Source organism: Lutra lutra, chromosome 5 (assembly GCF_902655055.1).
Source record: "Lutra lutra chromosome 5, mLutLut1.2, whole genome shotgun sequence".
In the NCBI taxonomy this organism is placed as follows: domain Eukaryota; kingdom Metazoa; phylum Chordata; class Mammalia; order Carnivora; family Mustelidae; genus Lutra; species Lutra lutra.
Genome location: NC_062282.1, coordinates 118834106 through 118858090, shown reverse-complemented (window position 1 = coordinate 118858090; position 23985 = coordinate 118834106). Strand labels below are relative to the sequence as shown.

General features: G+C 38.2%; 1 protein-coding gene across 4 annotated transcripts in view; it reads left to right on the top strand.

Moving 5' to 3' along the window:
• Positions 1-23363, top strand: part of FAM172A (family with sequence similarity 172 member A) — a 429500-nt gene extending 406137 nt beyond the window's left edge. For 3 of the 4 annotated variants that reach the window (XM_047731577.1, XM_047731576.1, XM_047731573.1), the window contains one exon: positions 20356-23363. In XM_047731577.1, the coding sequence (XP_047587533.1) occupies positions 20356-20498 (143 nt within the window). In that variant the 3' untranslated portion in view covers positions 20499-23363. Of the gene's footprint in view, positions 1-13366; positions 13485-20355 lie in introns of those variants that run through there. The other variant, XM_047731574.1, reaches the window with a different exon arrangement.
• Positions 23364-23985: the final 622 nt, after the last annotated feature.

The window sequence follows — 23985 nt, the reverse complement described above, 5'->3', positions numbered from 1 at the left end:
AGATTAAGAAATATGAAGATTACTTTTTCCCCTTGTGAAAATCTAAAATAGTTTTAATCCCCAAGTTTTAATTTGCCTTGTAAGATTAGTCCAGTCACTTTTAGGGTAATTTTTCAATTTTGGGAGTTTATAGTTTTCCAGGAATGCATCCATTTCATCTAGGTTGCTTAACTTATTGGCATATAACTGTTGATAATAACTTCTGATGATTGTTTCTACTTCCCTTGGTGTTAGTTGTGATCTCTCCCTTTTCATTCATAATTTTATTAATTTGAACTTTCTCTCTTTTCTTTTGGATTAGTGTGGCCAATGGTTTATCGATCTTATTGATTCTTTCAAAAAACCAGCTTCTAGTTTCATTGATACATTCTACTGTATCTCTAGTTTCTACCTCATTGATCTTTGCTCTATAATCTTGATTATTTCCCTTCTTATGTGTGGAGTTGGTTTAATTTGTTGTTGATTCTCCAGTTCTTTAAGGTGTAGGGACAGCTGGTGTATCCTGGATTTTTCAATTAGGGTAATTTTTCAAAGTGAAGCGTTACCAGTACTTCGTAATGATACATCTTATTTGTCTTATTTTATAATTTGGTATTTTTTTATGATTTGGTAATTTTTAAGTATATAATACTCTTTTTAAGAAGAATTTTTTAAGTCCAGAATTATGAATATTAACACTCACTTTTAATGAAGTTCTTTTTTCTAGAACTGCTTTCTTTATAACTTTAATTTGTAAGATACTTTTCTGAATAAGTTGGGTATTTCTCTGTGGTCATAAAACTTGAACTGTTCTATTTAGGTCCAGTGTAAATCTGAAATAAAGCACAAAGTATTATCAGTTATAAACTCAATACAGTGTTTTGAACTGCCGATGTAAAATACAAGTTTAAAATTGAAGCAAAAATCAATCCCAAAATTTCAAAAAATGTTCTCTAATAATTGTAGATACTCTATGTCAGTATCATGTGGATTGTATCATCCCAGATTCTTAACATTTTCACTATTTCACCTTTCAAGATGAGAATCTAAATTTTTACAATTCAGCATATTTCACTGAGGCCATACCGCCCTTCACCCTTTTGGCTGCTCTTTCATGTGAGGAAGAGATGTGAGTTATATAAAAGTGAAAATGTTGCTTTCTGTTACAGGATTTCTTTTACAACATTCTGAAAATCTTGTAAGTCTACAACAAGCTTATTGCACTATGTAGGGAAAAAAAAATTATTCTTGTTAAAAATACTGCTCTGGAGTGGTTGCACGAAAACCTCATGTTTAGGAAATGACCCATTGATTGGCTGTCTAAAGTTAGAAGCACTGACCTTGAGGCTTTTTCTCCAATAGGTTTGCATTTATGGTTTATGAAAGATTGCTATCCATAGTCATCTGAGAGCAAATGCTCATCTTCCCTCAGTCAAGACACATTCAAGGTGCTTTTTTAGCAAAAAAGATAATACAGATATAAGGAAAGAACAGATACACAGATTTTTTTAACATACTGGGCTAACCTATGACATTAGTAGTTATTTCTCTACTGAATTAGCTGTTTCCATAGCATATCACTGTGGCATGGGTCATCATTTTATTTGGTGACATGGCTCCTATGTTAACTTCTCTGTATAACACCCACCTTTAAAAATCTAACCAGGAAAACTGGGCCTATGGTGCCTGGGCGGCTCAGTCGTTAAGCGTCTGCCTCGGCTCAGGTCATGATCCCAAGGTCCTGGAATTGAGCCCGGAATCAGGCTCCCTGCTCAGCAGGAAGTCTGCTTCTCCCTCTCCCACTCCCCCACCCACTCAAATAAATAAATAAAATCTTTAAAAAGAAAAAGAAAACTGGGTCTTACAGCAAGTTATCATCTGGCTTTAAAAGATTAAGTTCATGAGGTAATGAGGAAAGGAGAAGCGTGTTGATGGAAATTAAATAGGAAAATGCATTAAATGTTTGCATTCTTTTTTGCCTGTGGTATACTGGTTACCCACTGGTAAGAAGGTGCTTCCAGTTTGGGCTATTCTCTTGCTGAAGCTTCCACATATTCTAGTCTTATCCCCCTCTGGTCAACAGAGGGTAATTGTGAACGTTCCTGAACCCTTTCCAGGATCTAGTCTGTACTGTGATATGTAGAGAATATTTATCCTATAAAACTAGGTGAATCATTTAGCATTCAAACCCATTCTTTGACCTAGTTGAGCTTACCAGCTCAGGAAAAGAGTATAAAAATGGAAAAAAGAATCTTGAACCAAAATGTCTTCTTACAGTCTGCATTGGCATACCAGCAATACTCTCCTTTTCCCACTTAACCTACTGAAACAAGAAGTAATGCAGTAGGGCTCATTACTTTAAGAATAAAGTAAGGGATCAGCTGCCTTAAACTGGAACCAGGTATTGGCTTATACCCTAGTAACCCTGTGTTGTAGACCTTAATAGTCTGGCATTTGGACTCCACTCTTTCAATGGATATTTATGCAGAGGCTTTTAGGTGTCAGGCATGGCCCTAGGCAATAGGAATAAAGGGTGAACAAAATGAAGTCCCTGCCTTCGTAGAGCTTATGTTCTTATTTGCTGGCACTGTGACCTTTCACAAGCACCCGAACCTCTTCAGACTGCAGTTTTTCACCAGCACAACAAGGGCAGCACCATCTGCTTTGCAAAAATTATTCCCAGGTTTACATGAACTAGTGTGATAAGGTGCTTAGTCCGGTGCCAGGAACACAGGAAATAGTTAATTTTAATTTTTACTTTTTTTAAAAAATTTATTTATGTATTTGAGCGAGGGAGAGAGAGAGAAAGCAAGCGAGCGCACAAGAGAGAGGGAGAGAGAATCTGAAACAGGCTCCGTGCTGAGCTCAGAGACGGAGGTAGGTCTCGATTCCACAACCGGGAGATCATGACCTGAGCCAAAACTAAGAGTCAGATGCTTAACTGACTGTGCCACCCAGGCACTCCTTAACTTTTGTTTCTTAATGGTGATAATAGTTACTAGGAATACATATTACAATCATGCTACAACTTTAAACCTCCTAGCTTAAAAATGAATTTTTAAAATCCTCCACATTCTGTGGGCTATTTTTTTTTTTAAGTACTAGGCCCAGCATGGGGCTTGAACTCATGACCCTGAGACCAAGAGTTCCATGTTCCACTGACTGAGCCAGCCAGGGCACCCCTCTATGGGTTATTTATTAGTAATGATATGTAGCTACAGTAATACCTAAGCTGAAAGTTTTACAGACGTGCTCTCCCATATAGGACCTTTATATTTACTTATTCATTGGTTAAAATGAAGTGAGGTTTTTTTGTTTTTGTTTTTGTTTTTGAGCAAATCTTGGCCTTTTCTCCCCACAGGCACTCTCTTAACCCCTATTTCTTATAGAGGAAATATCTGTTCGAGCACCTAACCTAGTTGGACTTCATAACCTCTGGGGTAGATATAAAAGCATATTGATGACCCCAAAATAGCAAACTTAATGTCGTCCAAGTTCTAGTAAGGAAATTAAAGTATTACCAGACAGCGTGAGGGCAACTCGAGACTTGGAGGTTGAAGGTAACAACCTCAGACTTTCTGTTGCTCAAATCTTACTGGGCAAAAATATAGATAATACAATTATCAAAAAAATAATGGAGTTGTATAAAGGAGATACAGTCCATCCATTCCTTTAGATGGGATTAATTTTTCTCTTGAACAAGCCAGACTATTACAAACTACCAGGTCACCTGAAACACATTATTTGCATGTCCTCTGGGTGATTTCTCCCAAGTTGCTCCATAGTGTTGTAGCATAAATCTTGCACTAAGGACATAAGTGTAAAAACAGCTGTTCATACCTGGTTTGCTTTTACCACCTAGGTACAGTGCATCGTCATCTGCTGTATAACCTTCTTTGTACTGTAATAGGAAGCTCAGTCAAATTTTGGTCATCCTCCATCAGTTGTACACGTCTTTGTACTAGTCGGCCTCGTGTATTCATATCACCTTCTCCCTGCCTTTATCCTGTTTTTCTAACTCCTTTTACTCTTCACTCCTTTTTCTTCTCTTCTGCTATAACCTACATATACAAGTCATGTCAGACGCTTTTTTCAATAATAGATATGGATAAGTAACTATTAGACAAGCAAAAGTAACTCTGCTACTATTTTCTTACATAATGACATTATTAGAATTTTTCACTATTAAATCACTGTAAAGGCATATAACTTTTAACCTCTCTTCATAATTTATAAATGTATTTTTCTAGTATATGGGTTATAGTGTTCTTTATTAATGGGGCTCCTAACACACTTTTGTCTTGATAATGTAGGTTTTCCTTCATTTGCAACTTCTTTTAAAAAGGGAAGTTTTCCTGTCTTCATTTTTCTACTAATGGATATAAATTATTGACCCAGAAGCTTTGAAATCTAACTAAAGACATCTTATTTTCAATAATCAGCATCTTTCTTTTTTACTGTGTGGATTAATCCTCCACCTTTATTAACCTTGCAAGTGGATCCACGGGCTTTTTCATCAATATGACTTTTTAAATTTTGTCTGTGGAATAGAAATAAAATAATAGATTCTCTCCACCTATCAATGATACCCAAAGGATAGATTTGATATTCTTTGGGAAGTAATGCCTATCCATTGCTACTTTAACAAGATCCAAGTAATAATTCTCACCCTGATTTAAAAATACTTGGGGGAGGGGTTCCTGGGTGGCTCAGTGGGTTAAAGCCTCTGCCTTCGGCTCAGGTCGTGGTCCCAGGGTCCTGGGATCGAGCCCCGCATCGGGCTCTCTGCTCGGCAGGGAGCCTACTTCCCTTCCTCTCTCTGCCTGCCTCTCTGCCTACTTGTGATCTCTGTCAAATAAATAAATGTTAAAAAACAAAAACATCTCTTGCACATTCCCATACTCTCTTTAAAAAAAAAAAAATACTTGGGGGATGGGGAGCCTCGGTGACTCAGTCAGTTAAGCTCCCAACTCTTGATTTTGGCTCAGGACATGATCTCAGGATCCTAGTTTTGAACCCTACTCACTGTGGAGTCTGCTTAGGATTCTCTCTCTTCTGCTCTCTCTGCCCCTCCCCCAGCTCAGACTCTATATATAAAATAAATAAATAAAATATTTAAATAAGTAAATATTGCGGGGTGGGGGGAGTCTGGGTGGCTCAGACAGTTAAGCATCTGCCTTCAGCTCAGGTCATGATCCCAGAATCCTGGGATCGAGCCCCGCATCAGGTTCGCAGCTCAGTGGGAAGCCTGCTTCTCCCTCTCCCACTCACCCTGCTTGTGTTCGCTCTCTTGCTGTGTTTCTCTGTCAAATAAATAAATAAAATCTTAAAAAAAAAAAAAGTAAATATTGAGGGGAAAGGACTTTCAATTATATTTATAATTAAATTATAATTAAATTTATAATGTTACTTAGAGCCAATATACAAAACAAAGAAGTGGGAATAATATGTACTTGTCAAATTCTGTAACACATGTAAAATATATTCTCCATCCATTACAGCATCTCACACCTCAATTAAAAGTATCTACAAACCAAAAAAAAAAAAAAGTATCTACAAACCTAGGGGCTCCTAGGTGCCTCATTCAGTCAAGTATCCTACTCTTGATTTCGGCTCAGATCATGATCTCAGGGTCCTGCTTCACTGGGCATGGAGCCTGCTAAGATTCTCTCTGTCCCTTTCCACCTCCTCTCTCTCTCTCTCTTTCTCTCTCTCTGAAAGAAAGAAAGAAAGAAAGAAAGAAAGAAAGAAAAGAAAAGAAAAGAAGGAAAGAAAGAGGGGAGAGAAAAGAAAACAAAACAAAACAAAAGAGAAAGTTTTTACAAACCCAGAAGTAAACTTAATTCCTGAGAAGAAGCTCCATGAGCAATAATGGAAGATTTCAGCTTCAAAGTCTTCTGGACAGTTGCACAAAAATCTATATGGAAAGCCCAATTAGAGTTTTAAGTGTTTTTAGGATAAAGTTCAGTATAAGTGCAGTAAGGATTACAATTATAAATAATTTTCATAACTCTTTCTAGTAATTATTAAGCCATATCTTGTTCTGTTCAATCTTTATTATAAATCAGTCCCTAGTGGAACTTATTTTAAGTGATCATGAATTTTCCCTATCCTGATTATCTGAAACATTATGTGGTATTTAGTAATCAGTCCTGTCTAATATGTTTCCATGTAATTTTCTAAACTAGTCCATAGTAGGAATTTACTATGTTTATTTATTTGTGAATATCTATATTTAACTAAAATCGATGTATCTTTATCTTAATGGAAGATGTCATTCTTTATGTATTAATCCTGTTGTGTCAATAAGTTCAGGATCCTCTAAAGATTCCTCCCATGTACAAGGCAGTTGCATCCTGGGATTTTTTTCCCTTAGATACCCAGAGAGGAAATCTTTGGGGAAGAGAACTAGTAAGGAAATTAAGGTATTACCAGACAGCGTGAGGGCAACTCTAGACTTGGAGGTTGTTGAAGGTAACAAACATAGTCTATTTCTACATTACTAACTAGGATGAAAAGAAATCACATTGTTAGGAACATAAGTGACACTCTAGAAACTGTCAGTGCCTGTTTTAAGGTAAGAGAAAGCTTTCATGACCAACAGTCAGTAACTAGATGACATGACCTGACAGAGCTAGGTCTTTTTTAAGTCTAACATCAAGAAATCAATGAAAATAGAAAATGTGGTCATTTCGTGCCAGCTTTATATTATTTATAATAATTTGCCTTATGTGATATTTTACTCATCTCAGTAGTTAGTGGTATAAATACATTTGAGGCTATTTTAAAAGTTTTCCTTAATTTATAACTGGAGGAAATAAAAGCTATAAGAATAAGAAAAGAAATGAAGTTTTTCACATATGATATGATCATTTGTATAGAATATTCAAAATCTGTAGATAAATCTTTTGGATGAAATGTATAACTTAGCAAGGTTGCTAGATACAAAATCATTATACAAAAGTCTATTGTATTTCTATATGCCAACAACAAGTATTTAAAGGTCTATTTATAGTAGTATCGCCAAATATGCAGTACTAAAAAGTAAAGCTAAGAAATATATCATGTTTGAAGATTCAGTCACTCAGCATAGTAAAGATGTTATTTCTCTCCAGATTGATGTACAGGTTTAACATAATTTCTGTCAAAATCCCAGCAAGATTTTTTTGTAGATATAAACTTCTAGAATCCCCAAGACCACTGTCACTTCTGATACCAGTTGCAACTTGGTGTCCCTAAGACTATCTTCAGGTTTGATCATTTGCCAGAAATACAGAACTCACTGAAAGCTGTTCTACTCACAGTGACAGTCTAGTATAGCAGAAGGGTACATATTAAAATCAGATGAGGAAGAGACATGTAAGGCACAGTGTAGGAAAGTTCCAAGGATGAGTTCCCAGTGGGCCTCTTCAAGTCAAGTCACAAACAGTGCTGTCTTCTTTTAGCAACAGTGTGTGAGAAGACACACAGAGTATTGCAAATCAGGGAAGCTCACCTAAGCCTTGGTGTCCATGTTTCCTGGAACTCGGTTACATTGACATGGTTGACCATCTGGTGGTACAATGACTCTGGAAAATAGTGGGGCAGTTTCTTTAAAAACTAAACATGTAACTAATATATAGCCGGCATGTGCACTCTTGAGCATTTATCCCAGAAAAATGAAGATTATTGCACATAAAAATTTGTCCATGAATGTTTATAGCAGCTTTATTCATAATAACCCCAAAACTGGAAACAACCCAGAATAGTTAAACAAACTGTAGTACATCCATACCATGGAATACTACTCAGCACTATAAAAAGGAACAAGTTCTTGATACAAAACAATCTGGCTAAATCTCCAAAGAACTAAGATGAGTGAAAAAGCCAATCCCAAAATATTATATACTGTATAATTCCATGTATATAACTTCCTTGAAGTGACAAAATTACAGAAATGGAGAACAGATTAGTGAGGGAGGGGCCGACAGAGAAGTGACCGGGGCTGTAAAAGGGTACATGAGTTATATTCATGATGATGGAAATGTTCTGTATCTTAACTAGACCACTCTCATATTATAATATGGTTTTATAAAATACTACTATTGAGAAAAAGTATAAAAGGGGCACTGAATGAATCTGTTATTTCTTACAAGTGTTTATGAATCTAATTATCTCAAAATTAAAAGCATACTTAGGGACGCCTGGGTAGCTCAGTGGGTTAAAGCCTCTGCCTTCAGCTCAGGTCATGATCCCAGGGTCCTGGGATCGAGCCCCGCATTGGGCTCTCTGCTCATCAGGGAGCCTGCTTCCTCCTCTCTCTGACTGCCTCTCTGCCTACTTGTAATCTCTGTCTGTCAAATAAATAAATAAAATCTTTTAAAAAAAATAAAATAAAAGCATACTTAATAGTTTAATTAATCTAAAAATGAAGTTCAAATTCTCTATGAAGAAAATGATAAAACCTCATTAAGAAGCATTAAGAATGATCTAAATAAGTGGCAAAATATATAATGGTCATTGATTGGAAGGCTCAGTATTGTAAATATATTAGTTCTCCCCAAATTGGCCTATACGCTTTAGTATAATTCCAAATATTTTAAGTGACTTGGGCAATCTATAATGATTACTTTACTATGTCCTCCTTCCTCTCTGCTTTCTTCCTCCTTCTGTTGGCTGCAAAACAAACGTATCTGCTTTTGAAAGACTCACAAAACAATACAAAGGATGGCGTGGTTACAAAAGTTCATATAGTAGTTTATCTATGTATTCTGAATACCAGTAGCACTTTGCTTTCCAAATTCACAAGTTTTTACTGCCCTGATCTTCTGTATGACTCATTTTCTCTAATTTCAAAGTGGGAATTATTGTTAAGATAGTGCAAAAACCACAGAAAAGGCTTATGATTTTATGCTTTATTATATTTTTTTTAAGATTTTTTATTTATTTATTTGACAGAGAGAGATCACAAGCAGGCAGAGAGGCAGGCAGAGAGAGAGGAGGAAGCAGGCTCCCTGCCGAGCAGAGAGCCCGATGCGGGGCTCGATCCCAGGACCCTGAGATCATGACCTGAGCCGAAGGCAGCGGCCCAACCCACTGAGCCACCCAGGCGCCCACTTTATTATATTTTAATAGCATTTAATAAGCATCAGTTTTCTGGTGAATTCTGTTTCAGGCAGTTGTTTATATAACAAACATCTGTTAATCCTCAACCATGATTTCTGGGATAAAATGTTTTGAAGCATTACCCCCCACCACCAAAGGATATGGAGATAAAGCAAGGTATTTTTCATACATGAAATAACTAGTTAAGCAAAACAGGTAGATGACAATACAGTATACACTATATACAAAATACCAAAACATAAAGGGTAGCTGCTATGGGGTAAAGCTAACCAAAGACAGCTTATTAGAGGAATAAATATTGAACTGGATCTTAAAGCAATCAGACATACATCATCTGAAATATTTTAATATTTCAGTGTCCTATTAATTTGTAAATATTGACTATAATTGTGCAAAATGTCTGTGTGCCTTTGGCCTGTTACAACCTCTCTTAACTTTAGATTTCTTACCTGTGAAATGAAACTGTTGGATAAAATTTTATCCAGAGTCCTTTCCACGTCTTTACTTTTATATTTGGTATGTTTCTATCTGCATCTGAATTTAGATCAAGCCAACTACATCTTGGGAATACAAGCTCTCGAATAATTACAGTTAAAATTTTCTAAGAGTTCTCAGTTCTGACACTTATCTAAACCCCTTTTTGATGCTAGCAAATTGTATTTACTAGATAAGCACAACATTTTAGCTAAAGAGATCTGGAAGATTCTTGAGTATTTGTCAGTGCTTATCAACTAGTCGCTAATGGACTGTGGATCATCACCTCATCAGTTTTTTGAAGAGAGCAAGAAAAACATTGTAACTTCCTTCAGCTTTTAGTTATAAAGTGTCCAACTGTCATTATATTCCAATTTTAGAGGAATTTCTTTCTTAACTCCAAAAGCTACGTATACTTCAACATGAGGTATATTTATCAATCTGCATTAAAAATGAGTAAAGTTTGACCGCAGCCTCTTCAGAACTTTACAATGATAATTTCTTCTCTGGCTGAACTTCAGAATCACAGATGTCCAGTCCGTGAGATTCTGAAAAGTTTTGAAAAATGTCAATTGAGCAGGGCCTGGGAGGATAGGGGATACTTATAGAAGAATTGAGAAATAAACTGAGAAAAGAAGCCTGGAGCCAGATAATAGAAAACTTTAAGGAATTTCTACTTGATTTAATAGGTTATGGAGAGCTGTTGGATATTTTTGAACAGAGAAAGAGGCATATGACACAAATGATACTTTAGAGTTTTTCATCTGGTAGCAAGTCAGGTACAAAATAAAGGAGAGGTTGAAGGCAATGAAATGAGTTAGGAGAAAGTTTCAAAAACCTAAATGATGGGTCATTAAATCTAGAGTGATAACAGAGGGATTGGAGAGGGAGAGGAGATTGGAAAAACTTTGCTGCCAAGATTTGGTAACTGATCAGAAGATCACAAACAAGGGAGGAGGAAAAATGAAAGATGGCTGAGAGGCTTTGAGCTGGAGTAGTTAAGAGAATGTTGTGTCCATTCATAGAAATGAAGAACTCAGTGGAGAGTAAGCCCAGCAGTTTCCTCTGGACTACTTGCAGAAATGCAATGCTGTGACAGCATATTCTCCCTCCCAGTACCTTCCCACCACACACAACAGTGCTTCTAAGGGCTGAGAAAGCAGAGGTATCAGCATAAATCACAAGGGCAAAACTGTTAGGGAACAATTTTGTTAGAGATTTGCTTTTTGTAGTTCAACTCCGTTTTGTATTCAGTTCTTGGGAAATATTATTTTATTAGTCTCTTTCAACTCTTACTGCATATTACTATTACTATATCATTAATTTATTTATGTGAACTAGCAGTAAGGGGATTTTATACTCGGAAGTGTGTAGAAGAGTGTGCCCCAGAGAATGCTCTAGAGGTGGGTGGAGTCAATAAATGCAATCAGGATGAATGTAGTCCTTCATTCTAACTCCCCATAATCCATTCACCATTCACTTACCACCCTGTATTCCTTTTTATAACACAAGTCAGATTTCATTCTCCTCTGCTCAAAACTCTGCAAACAGCCCCTTCACTGCACTTGGAATAAAATCCAAACCTTTCACTATGGCCTTCGATACCTCCTATGGGTTGGGGGCTGCCCACCTCTGAATCGTCTTCTGCCACTTCCCCCTGACCCACAGTGCTCCAGCACTCTAGTGTTTCAGTTCCTCAACTGTGAGAAGCCCTTTCCTCCTCAGAACCCCTGCTCCTGCTTCCGCTCCTCCAGAACTCTCTTGGCCGCTGCACTCTGCCCCCAGACCTTTGTCTGCCTTGCCTTTCAGGTCTCAAGTCAGAAGTCTTCACCTCGTCTAAATTGATGACCATCTCCCCTCATCCCACCTCATATGCCTTCCTCTTTCTCTTCACATCCCCTTGTAGTGTTTTCTGCACAGTGTTCTGACTTTCAGAAATGGTCATGTTCGCTGGTTTACTTGTTTATTGTCTGCCATCTGCACTAACATAAATTCTGTAAGAGTGGGGCATTTCGAAATCATATCCACCACTGCATCCTCAGCCCCAAGAAATAGTCCCTCACATACAATAAATACATGTACGAATGTATAATCAGTCACAGAATCTCTGGAAAAACTATCTGTCCACAAAATATATTATTTAGGGACACCTGGGTGGGCTCAGCGGGTTAAAGCCTCTGCCTTCAGCTCAGGTCATGATCCCAGGGTCCTGGGATCGAGCCCCGCATCGGGCTCTCTGCTTAGCAGAGAGCCTACTTCCTCCTTTCTCTCTCTCTCTTTCTCTCTCTCTCTCTCTTTCTCTCTCTGCCTACTTGTGATCTCTGTCTGCCAAATAAATAAATAAATAAAATCTTTAAAAATATATATTATTTAGAGTAGACTCCACGATTGAGAGAGGAGGACCACAAAAGATTAGAATATTTCGACTAGTAAATGGTTTGGTTTGGTTTGGTTTGGTTTGGTTTGACTTTGAAATAAGGGAAGTATTTTGTAGTTCATTCCCTTTCTCCCTCACTTCCTCCACTCTCCCTAGCTCCTCCCTTTCCCTGATACCTGCAGAGTGAAACTAGCAGCTGTAAGTCATAGGTTTCTTCTAGTAACAGACAGAAAAGCCAGGAGAAAGGGAAGCCTGACAAGATACCTATCAGGTGGTACCAGCCCTGTTCGGCAGAGCATTGTTTTAAAATGGAGTCCAGGGGCGCCTGGGTGGCTCAGTGGGTTAAAGCCTCTGCCTTCCACTCAGGTCATAATCTCAGGGTCCTGGGATTGAGCCCCAAGCCCCGCATTGGGCTCTCTGCTCTACGGGGGGCCTGCTTCCCTTCCTCTCTCTCTGCCTGCCTCTTTGCCTGCTTCTGATCTCTGTCTGCCAAATATATAAATAAAACCTTTTAAAAAATAAAATAAAATGGAGTCCAGAAAATAGATAGATAAAGAGAGAAAGAAAGAAAGAAAAGAAGAAAGGAAGGAGTCCAGTAAAGCTCTTCGCTGATGATTATGTTAGGAATAATAGAATTAGGAACCTGTACTTAACAGAAATAACTATATTTTTGGTTCTGTGCATTCCTTTGTTCAGGGCTCTATTCTCTTACAATCCCTTAGTAAAGTTACTTTGGAAAAATGACAAAGGGAAACTGGTAAAAGGGAGCATTTGCCACACCTAGGCTCAAATTTTAAAGGGAAACAGTATCCCTGGAGGTCAGGCCTTATGGCAACAGTAGGAGTAGTACATGGGACAAGAATTAAAACCAAAGAAAGCACTTCTACACCAGCTATCTGGGTTTGATAGGCAATTGAAGCAATAAAAATATATTTATCCCTTTTTTATTGGTTAGGCAGTTGATTAGAAATAGAGGTCTTAAAAAAAAAAAAAAAGAAAAGAAAAGAAATAGAGGTCTTCTAGGTTTAATGCCAGAGAACCACAGCTACTGGAGGCTGTCTGCTCTGCCTAAGAGTAAGTCGGCTGCCCAGAATTGTTTCCTGGGTCTTAAGATGCCCTGTGCCATACCCACCCCCCACTTCACCCTCCACCCCACCTCCAGCTCATCTTCCGAAGATGAGAGATCTAGAAAAGAAGCTGAAGGAAAGGACAGGATGCCCAGAAGCTGCAAGTGACTCAAAAGTTTCTACCACTGAGTTTCTGTCTTTGTTTCAGCCTGTCTCTTATTTCTGGTTAAGCTTGACAACTTGCCTTCAGGCCTCAACAATTTCAGCTTTAACCAGTATTGCATTTTCCATACAATGGAAAGAGATTTGCCTATTTCTTACACAATTTAACAAGACAATGCTACTCTGCCTTTCCCTCACACAGTCACAATGAACAGTCCACCCCACTCCATTTACCACCCCCCAGCAGTGGCTGAGTCTCACACTTATGGTTTCTAACTTGGGAGAGTCTCCATTAGGAACCCTTCTCTGTCCAAATTTGGTAAGTTTTGGGGGGGGAGGGGTGGTTAATGATGTTCTCCTTAGAAGCTCTAGAATTCATTTTAAAATGAATTTTAGTAGTTACATTTTATTTCTTTTTAGAAGGCACATTATTTTTCAGTGCTCTGATATTTCTCTAATTCTTTATAACTCTCTAAAAATAACTGCTGGTGAGCTCATAAGTTCATTAGTTAATCCCAGTGGGACTCAATAATGCATATTACAGACCTCTTGATTTTTATAAATTAGATTTTCTCAAGAATTCCCTTACCTGTTATTATCAACATAGCTATATTGACAGGGTCTTCATTACTTCCTAATTGCCCATATTCCTTTTTCTTGTTAAAGATCAATTTTTAAAATCAAACCTTGTCATTTTGAAGATATCATAGACATGTTATCTTGTTAATATTAATGTTTCATATCTTTCTAGGTTTTTTTCCTCTCCCCCTTTATCTTAGGAAACAAAATTGTTTCATTACCCATTGCTTTAAAAAGGAAAACTTTTTGTGTGTGAGGGAGGGAATTGGAGATTGTCATTGAGAGAATAGGGACACATGCTAGTTTCCCATGCCCCAAAACAAAGACATAAAAATTATGTTTTGTATTCAATAGTGACTCTGTCAACAGTTACATTCCCTATTCTAAATCAGACTGTAAAATGTAAATTATGCATAGATTGTTGAAATTATTCCATGACCTTTTGGTCTAGGACCATGTAAAATAAGGCGACAAGCAATAATTAGAATAGCAAATAGCTGACCAAGAAATTCTTCTAAATCATCTCTTTGGTGAGAACTTAGACTGTCCATTATTATACTGGTAAACCTCATCTCTGGCAAATTGTATGTGTGTGTGTAGTGTCTGTGTCTGCAGTGTGTGTGTGTGTGTAATATCACTTGAAGGATGATTATTTGCTTTCCCAGACATTTCTTCACTTTATTAAAAGATTCGTTGAAGGGGTAAATAACCCACTTCTTACTTTAAAGAAATTCTATTTACAGAAATTCTATTTACATATAAGTTTTTAAGACATCTACAGCATAAAATGAGGTACAGCTTCAGACTAGTCTACATCTGCCAAAGTAAACATCAGGATTTTGGCTGCTAACTTACTAGCATATTTTGGCATAGTTTTTGCCCAAAAAAATGTAAGCACTAAGATCAAGTGAAGAGGAGTGTGGACAAAGCAGACTTGTAAGAAACACTTGGATTGAAGTCATCACAGGGAGAAGTAAAGGGAATAGACAAGACAGAAGATACAGCAATGTTTTCTTCTCTCTTATCCTATTCTTTAAGCATTCCACTCTCAGTGCTATTTCCAACCATTTTTTCTTTAATTTCTAAATGCTATTATATAAATGTAGCCTCCCTCTTTCTCAGTTCCATTACAAGACACTTTTTAAAAATATATAGTCTTTGGGGAAAACAAATGACACATTTTAGCAATTTGATCTTTCTCATATGATATACAGTTTCATACTTCATACTTTAAGTTTCTGATCCCTTTGACCATTTGTGCTATCTTTACCACTTTGAAATTTGCTACAGTTCATTTTTTTTAAACAGGTATAGATAAAGGATAAATATTCAATGTAGTATTTTATGGAGGATCTCCTGTCCCTGCCTTTTGGTTATTTCGCAGTGAATAACATCATTGACAAACAATATGTATGGAAGAAACATTAAGAGAAATAAAAGGCGTTCTCTGCTCTGTATAGGCTAAAAGAGATAGAGTGGGGTTCAGATTATAGGGAAAATTAATCTATAATATAATTTTAAAAAGAATTAACTATTCATTTTGATTTAAGATGACACTGATCATCTAAGTACCTCCCATTAAAACAAATATTACATAGTGCTTTTATTATCTTGAAATTAATTCTAAAGATAACATGATCCACCTACTTAGAAGATAGCTAAATTATTATAATGCTCTAGTTAACACATAGAAGGAATAAAAGAAAAGTAACTCAATAAAAATAATATGCATATCAACATTTTAAGTGCTCTAGAAACTCTACATAAGAAGGCATAACAATAGTAGTCAGTTACTTAGTCCTGTACATAAAATCACCACAGATTCAACAGCTACAAATGCAGGCTGATGCGGATGTGCTTATTGGTGACTCAACTTTCATGGGCAGTGATACCATCAGTGATGAGATTTTTTTCATAGGGTAAACCATTCTTGGTAATTATATAAACCACTCTTGCTTATTAATATTTTGAACAACATAAAGTACAAAATCCCTTCCGTTTACATGGTAGTCGGATTCCTAGAAAATTCTGTGTATGTTCAAATGATGCCAAAAGTACTTTGAGAGTATTTGTTAAACACATCTAAATTCTAATCCCATATAATCATAAACAGAGCTTTCAACTACATGAATAGCTGGTGGAATGTTTGCAAACGATGTGGGGGGCACCTGGGTGTCTCAGTCGGTTAAACATCTGCCTTTGGCTTAGGTCATGATCCCAGTGTCCTGGCATTGAGCCCCATGTGGGGTTCCCTGTTCAGTGGGGCGAGTCTGCTTGCTTCTCCCCCTCCCTCTGCCTCCCCACCCCCAGCTCGCTCTCTCAAATAAATAAATAAAATCTTTAAAACAAAGAAAGGGAAGGAAGGAGGGAGGGAAAGAGGGAGGAAGGAAAATGTGTGGGGTGCAAGACAATTCATTGTGCTCTACTGCCTTGCAAATTGCAGGATTTCCAGCTTCCCTGGCCTTCTTCTAAATGCCAATAGTTCTTACCAACCATCCTGACCACCAAAAATATCACTACAAATTTCTTAAATGCCCCAGAAGCCACTACCATGCCCATTAAGAATCACTTATTGAGACTGAACAAAGGCACCTTTTTGTAATGAAACACTGAGACCCTGTACTTTTTATTTTGATACTGAATTGATTCCATGGATTAGGAAACTGAATTTGCCCCCAGAGTGAATTACCCAGAAAGAGCAAGACTGCCAATCTCAGAAAGATACAAAAATCTCCCCCTGTGAACATGGCAGGTATTTAATATGGGAAACCCTTTACTCCTATATGGGAACCTCTCTAGATTAAGAAAGTGGGGGTCTGAAAGTGAAAACAAGTCCATGGTCCCTAAAAAGAGGAGCTTTTGATTAGGGTAAAGTTGTCCTAAAGGAAAAACTAAAAATCATGTTTATATCCTTCAAGTAACATGGTTAGTTTTGTTATTTTGAATGATTTTCCATATTACCTACACATCTTTGCAGTTTATCAATAAATGGATGCTTTTTTGACTAGCCTGAATTTTCCACTTTTATGGGCTAGTGCTTCTGTCCTGATGGAATCATTTCTCCTTAACTGGTGTATTTTTTAACTACTAGAAAGCTGCTCTCAAAAGTTTCCATAATCTAAGCATTGCTATGGGTAGATATTCATATTAATTTGTAAATATTTTCATTGAACTTTGGCTCTGACTTTTTGAAAAGGATCTCCAGACATGTTCTTGAAATGTATATATGTAGCCCCAGGTGGATATGCAATTACCTAACTTCCAACTGCTATTTTAATAAAATTATTAAAAACCTATTTAAAGGGTGCCTGGGTGGCTCAGTGGGTTAAGCCTTTGCCTTCGGCTCAGGTCATGATCTCAGGGTCCTGGGATAGAGCCCCACATCTGGCTCTCCGCTCAGCAGGGAGCCTGCTTCCCTCTCTCTCTCTCCCTCTCTCTGCCTGCCTCTCTGCCTGCTTGTGATCTCTGTCAAATAAATAAATAAAATCTTTTTTTTAAAGATTTTATTTATTTATTTGACAGAGATCACAAGCAGGCAGAGAGGCAGGCAGAGAGACAGGAGGAAGCAGGCTCCCTGCTGAGCAGAGAGCCGGATGCGGGACTCGATCCCAGGACTCCGAGATCATGACCTGAGCCGAAGGCAGCGGCTTAACCCACTGAGCCACCCAGGCGCCCCAATAAATAAAATCTTTAAAAAAAAACTTATTTCAAAAAATTCTAAAAAGAAAGCCATTTTTTGTATAAAATATGCACTTTACTACTCCTTAGTTTAGGAAGAATTCTCCTACCCCTACTAGGTTCTCTGTAGTTCAGTTTCTAACCCACTTTGCTTATTACCTTTACTCCCACCAATTTCCCTCCCTCTGACAGAGCACACATTCTCATTATTTATACTCTTAAATTGCAGGGGTAAATGTTGAGAGCCAGTGCAGGTACTCAGTTATCTCAGGGACTTTGGTCTTTTCAACCCAGGACTAATCAAGCAAAGAGTCATCATAAGCTAAATCTAAAAAGCTTTTGTAGTGATTTTATCACCAGGGAAATTTGTTCATCCTTCAGAAAGATTGTCACCAGGAAAGAAAAAAATAAAGGAGTTAAAATTGCTTCAGACCATTGACTCCTTAGGTCCCTCTAGATTCCTAGATTGAATTGGTTTTCAAGGGGTGGGAGGAATTATGAGAAGAATTCCCTGAGAAAGCTTACAAATTGATCATAGCCTTGGTAACACTAGTAAGTGTAAGTGTGATCACTATGGAGGAAATGCCAAATAAGTCTGGAAGCATGGGAAATGAGAAAGGAAAAGAAGACAATTAACACCTTTTTTCTTTCTTTCTTTCTTTCTTTCTTTCTTTCTTTCTTTCTTTCTTTTCTTATTGTTTTTGGGGATGTGTGCTGCCATGTAGTATGCATCTGAGAATAGTCTTTCAAAAGGAAGAAATACAATTGGTTTTGAAGTATCTTATTATTATAAGTGCAATTAGTTATTGAAATGAAACTAGATTTGCAAGCACCATAGAAATAGGAACAGGAATTTCATAAACCTATCTAGAAACTAGGCCCCTTTCAAATATACCCAAAGTAGGTTTGTCTGAGCATATCTAGAAGTGCTTACTTGGGCTTGGAGAATATAAATGCCTCCAAATTCAAAAGAATTCTTTAAGATTGTCAAATGAATAAATCAGTGAAAAATATAGTAATAAATACCTGGGTGTTACATATATCTTAAAGAATTTGAAAGTTTGCACACTTATTGATGAGGGCAGGCATATATATATATATATATATATATATATATATATATATATATATATATATAATTTTTCCCCCCAAAATTCTGTGAAGACTTGTCAAAATCAAGTCAGGCACTTTAGAATTTGCCAGGATAAACCTATACTAATCTCTCTCTCCCAATAAGTAACATTGAAATTTGCCCAAAATGGGTAAGCAAATGACCTCATTTTTTAATCTGAATACAGTAGTGTTGGAGGATATTTCTCAAGGATATGACTTCAACACTAGATCGTAGTTACCAGGGCAGGTTCATAAGGCCAAATTGCAGAGGAGAAGAGGATAGAAAGCATCCTTGTGAGAGCACCCATTAAGAGACGGGTTCTCTGGTAGGGCCAGCTCCCACATCTTAGTCCCATGCACAGACTGTAGCTTTCTGCTCTCTGGTCGACTGCAGCCATAGCATCCTTATTGTTGTAACTCCCAGATTGTGATACTGTCACAAAACTGTTGCTAGGCAACAAATGTGGTTACCAGGTCTCAGCGAATAGCTGAAGGGGAAAGCAAAGTGTTGCACCATTGTAGAGTAACCATAGCAATGACCTACTATTACAGACTAAAGAATTATCATTAACAATGTTAAAGTATCAGACAGAGGCCCTGAATCCCAAGACTTCCAGGCAGTATCTCTCTGCATAATTGAGTGATCTAGGAAGTGATTTCAACTGTTTCAAAGCTATTCACTCATTATTTCTATGGTAGAGTCTTCATTATCATTTTTATTTTTTAATTAAAAAATTGTTATGAAGAGACTGGCAAAATGATATGTTATCACAAGGAGTCGAAACCGATTAATATCCTCATCTGTTCTTACGACTACATCACTGTTTTTTTGTTTGAGTTTTTTTGTTTTTTTGCTTGTTTTGTTTTTTGCCTGTGTTAAACTGAAGGGAGGTTTGACTTGAAAAGCACTGTACATCAACAGAAAGAAGCTGGGGTAAAATAAAATAACCCTGTAAAGTGACAAACTAAACCTGTATTTTCTAAGTTGAATTCCTCCTGACAAAATAGGAGGCCTAGATGCTCTTTTTGTACTCACTGCTTGGAAAGACTTTTTTAGCTTTTCTAAAACTGGCCCCTCGAATCTTTTAAAATGTAGCCTCCTAGGACAATTTTCTAGGCACAGTCTCTTTTTAAAAAAATCTGAATCTTCCTGAAGCATCCCATATAATTTGATCGCGGTGACCTCGCTGAGACAAATTATGTCTAACGGCACAGCTTCCGAGAGAGGCAAGAAAAATCCGATTTGTTTTATTCACTTGGGAAACGGAGAAACGTGGGTGCTCCGGGATGGTGAAGATGCCGGATTCCGCGCGCAGGGGAAACCAATCCCCGCGCGCGCGCGCGCGCGCGCGAAGCCTGGGGAAGTGGGTGGTTTCGAAGCGGGAGAGGGAGTGGCCCTTCCCTCCGAACGCCTCGATTGGCCCGGAGGGGCTGAGGCCCTGGGGCCGCCTGGCCGCGCCTCGGGCACCCTGCGGGGGGTGTCCCAGCAGCGTCCTCCCCGTTAGGGGCGGGAAGGGGCCTCGGGCGGGAGGCGGTGGAGGTCTCCGGCGGGCCGCCCCGGGGGCCGCGGGCGGAGATGCGCAGTGAGCGGTCGTAGACAGCCCTCGGCCGGGGAGGCAGAGTGAACCCTCGGGCATAGGTGTGGCCTGGAGGGGCCGCGCCCGGGGGGCCTGCAGACGCGCGCCGGCGGCGGAGCCGGCGCCGGAGCGCGGGGAACGCGGGCTCCGAGGGCGGGGCTCGGGCTCCCGGGGAGGAAGGCGGGCGGCCTGTGCCTTGGCACCGAGCGAGGCCACCTCGTAACCGAATCTGTGTGTTTTGCAGGCACCGACCGTCACGAGCTAACTTCCTGGAAGAGCTTCCCGTCCATTTTCAAATTCTTTACCGAAGCCTCTGAGGCAAAGACCAGTTCCCTCAAGCCGGCTCTGACGCGGCGCTCCCACAGAATAAAGCACGAAGAGCTGTAAGAGGAGAACGAGCGAGACGGGGGAGGGGAAGCCAAGGCACCACACTCGAGCATGCATCCACACGTCTCCTAACTGCTTGTTGTCGGCGAGCAGACTCCCAGCCCCTCATTAGATTGTTTTCTTCCTAGAGCACAGGGTCGTGATATATACATCTAAATAGCGTTTTGCATTATTTCTAGATGAGTGCAACTGTCAAAGCAATATGGGTTCACTGGTCGTGCTTCCTGCGGGCTGAGCTCGGGCTTCGCGCTGCCCGTCAGCGCGCAGATTAAGGCTGACAGCGCCCTGCTCGGCGCGGCCGGCGCGCCTCTAATTGCCCTGACGGAGCCCGCGCCGGCGCTGCGGGGCGAGCGGCGTCTGCGCGGTCCTACCGCCCGCTGCAGCGCAGCCGCCGCTTGCACCGGCCCCAGGCCCCCCTCGATCATGTCCGGTTTTTTCCTCCGAACAGAAGCAAACTTTTATTCTAGATTTCATACATTTTAGGTTTTCGGCGAAGAGCTTCTTACGCCTCTTTTTTTTCCCCCCTAATTAAAAGGAAGTTCCCCACAAACCTCCTCAGAGAAGCCAAATTTAAATTCAGAACGTGAATGCCGTGGTGTACTATGTCGCCTTGGGAGTGCAAATTGTTCTCTAACAATCTATTTTCATTTCAAGACCAAAAGAAAAACTTTGCATAAAAAATCTATAAAGTACCCATTACACATTACCGCTGAAAACCCTTGCCATTCGAATACGAGATTTTACCCAAGTCTCTAATTTCAGAAGAGATTGTTTAAACCAAAACGTAATGATGAGCAAATCTTTTAAGGGTGAAAGGTCCCCTTTCCAACAGAATTTCCAACTTTATCATTAGAATTGACTTTACTTTTTAAATGTATAATGTATATTGAGTGGCATTGTAATTCAGATCGCACACTTGTTTTGCTTTTTAAATCCTAATGTGGAGAAAGTTTGTTGTTGTTGTTCATAATCCTAACTAGAATGACTGCCCTGAGCTTTCATGGAGTTAGACCCTGTTAGGGATAGTATTTATTGTCATAAGGAAGATGAACCTGTGTGCTGTTCCACCTTTTCCTTCTGAGAGGCCAAGTGGGGCTAAAATGATTCTTCTAGGTTTCTGCTCCCACAGAAAGGGAAAGAAAGACCTGGTGTGAAAGATTTTCTTCTCTCAGTACAGTGGCATAATTTTTAGTAGTCCATTTCCTCTCTAGGGTTTTGCCCTACAGTTTCTACAGTTACTTTAATCCTGCTAATATCTGGCCAACACTGTGAAATACAAGAGGTAAAATAAGTTAAGATTTTGCTGACTTTTCAATTCAAATATTAAATCTTAACATTATCAGTTTTTAATTACTTGAATTTAATTACCTAGTAAAGATTCTGTTTCTAGCAGATGGGGGTCTGAATTTAATATTTTTTCATCCTTTTTTAAAGTATATGCAACAATATGCCTGCCTTATTTGAGGACATGATAAAATGTACCCAAAATGACTTAGAACTGTCTGACTTCTCAGAAAAAATAACTTAAAATAACCACCTCATGGATAAAATGTTTTTATATTATGAACCGATTTCAGCAAGTTTTAAAACTGGTAATATCTGTGTTTGGTATATAAGTACATTAATTTGTTCTTATAGTTTTAATGATGGCAAATTAAAGTGATCTTTTTTCAGTGGTCATATATACATATCTTTTGATATTATTTTAGCAGAAACAACACAGGAAAAATCAAAACGTCATTTTATCCACACCTGGATAATTTAATATGTGTAACTCCAACAATGTCAAGCATGTTGGTCTGCAATCTTTTCTGTTTTAGAAGTAAAGGTGAACTGTATACAATAATGATACCTTCCTTTGAGAGGATTTGAAAATTGATGTGGATTGAATATATTTTTCAAAGTGTTATAAATTGTGTGGTGTTTTGACTATATGAAAGTATTCGCAGGAAAACTAATTTTATTGCTTTTTTTTACCCAGCACTTGTGCAGTGCTAAATTTATGACGCTTATGCACCTGAATTAGAGCAAAGTAAATGGGCTCAGCTTAGACACCAAATCACTCCTATTCCTTCTCTTCGGTTTTCTCACTTCTCCTTTTGAAAACCTTTACTTGCAACTAGAGTGAATCACTGTTTAATTGCCTTTAATACTTTAAAACTACTGGGTTGTTAGCCTTGTTTAAACATCTATAGAGGGCTATTTGCAAACTTAAGTTGTGCAAATGTAATTTCTACTTGTGGGTCTGAGCTGCAGCAGCCCGGAGAGAGCTAGGCAAACCATCTGAGACCGCCAACTGATAAGTGATAAGATTCCTCGTAATGTACGATTTTTTTTTTAACCTGTTGATTATGTGTCTGTTGGTATAAATGTAGTAAAATCCTCCACATCAATTTTCCTGGATTAACAACAATCAGTTGGTAGGAGCCCGCCTGCTTGGAGGTGACAAGTGTTAGCAGTATTTCTGCTCTGATTTTCTAACCATTTTGGTTTCTTTAGACAGGTTTTTAGGAGAGTAGAGGCTTAAAGTTAGGATTTAGACTTTTTAAAAAATTATATACTCAGTTCTTAGAGCAAATGGAATGGGAAGCAAGGAGTTGTTGATAAATCTGAGATTCAAAATACTGGCTTTAGAACTTTATAAAGGTATCTAAACATGCAGCCGTTAAAAGTTTTCATGGATATTTGAAGGGGGGGAGAAAATCTATTTGTACTAATTGTTGTTTTCTCAAGTTTCTGCCTTGTGCTTCGACCTAGATTGCATAATTGTTTATACAAAAAGAAAAAAAAAGTAAAGCACAGGAGTTTCATATATATTAAATATTTCTGTTTACCATTTTAAAATAAAAACAATTTTCCCAACAAGCAGCGGCGTATTATTCTTGCTCAGAGGTTCATTTATTTGTGTACAGTACAGAGGTTAATAAAAGCAGAAACTTAAAAAGAATGATGGAACAGCATTCATCAGTATTTTAAACGGTATAGTTGCTTTTATTACTATTATTGTTGCTTTAAGGTAACATCCTAACTTCACTTGAACACTTACTGTTTGGCTTGGACCTTTCACAAAGCCAACATTTTTTTTTTAAGCAACATTTTTTTTTAAGGTGTTTGTTTTTAATATCTGAAATATCCTTAGCTACAGAGAAATTTGAACCCATTGTTAAGCTATGATTTTATAAAATACGCTTTAATATACTGTAAAGAAATGTGCTTTCCAAAGCAATCTGGTGACATTACATTGCTCCCAAGTCCCTGTATAGGTCCTTGATGTATTACATCTAATCTGAAAATACCGTGTTTACATTTATTTTACAGCTTTTCCTTCTTAACTCCTTTGAGAGAGTTTGGATGACAAAATATGTTAACTATATTATCAGGGCTAATAAGTTAAATTTTTTCACATGTTTCTCTGGATTACCTGGAGTCCCAATCCAAACACATGAGTGTCTCCTGTTAAATCATAGTTTGTAACTGTAAACTGACA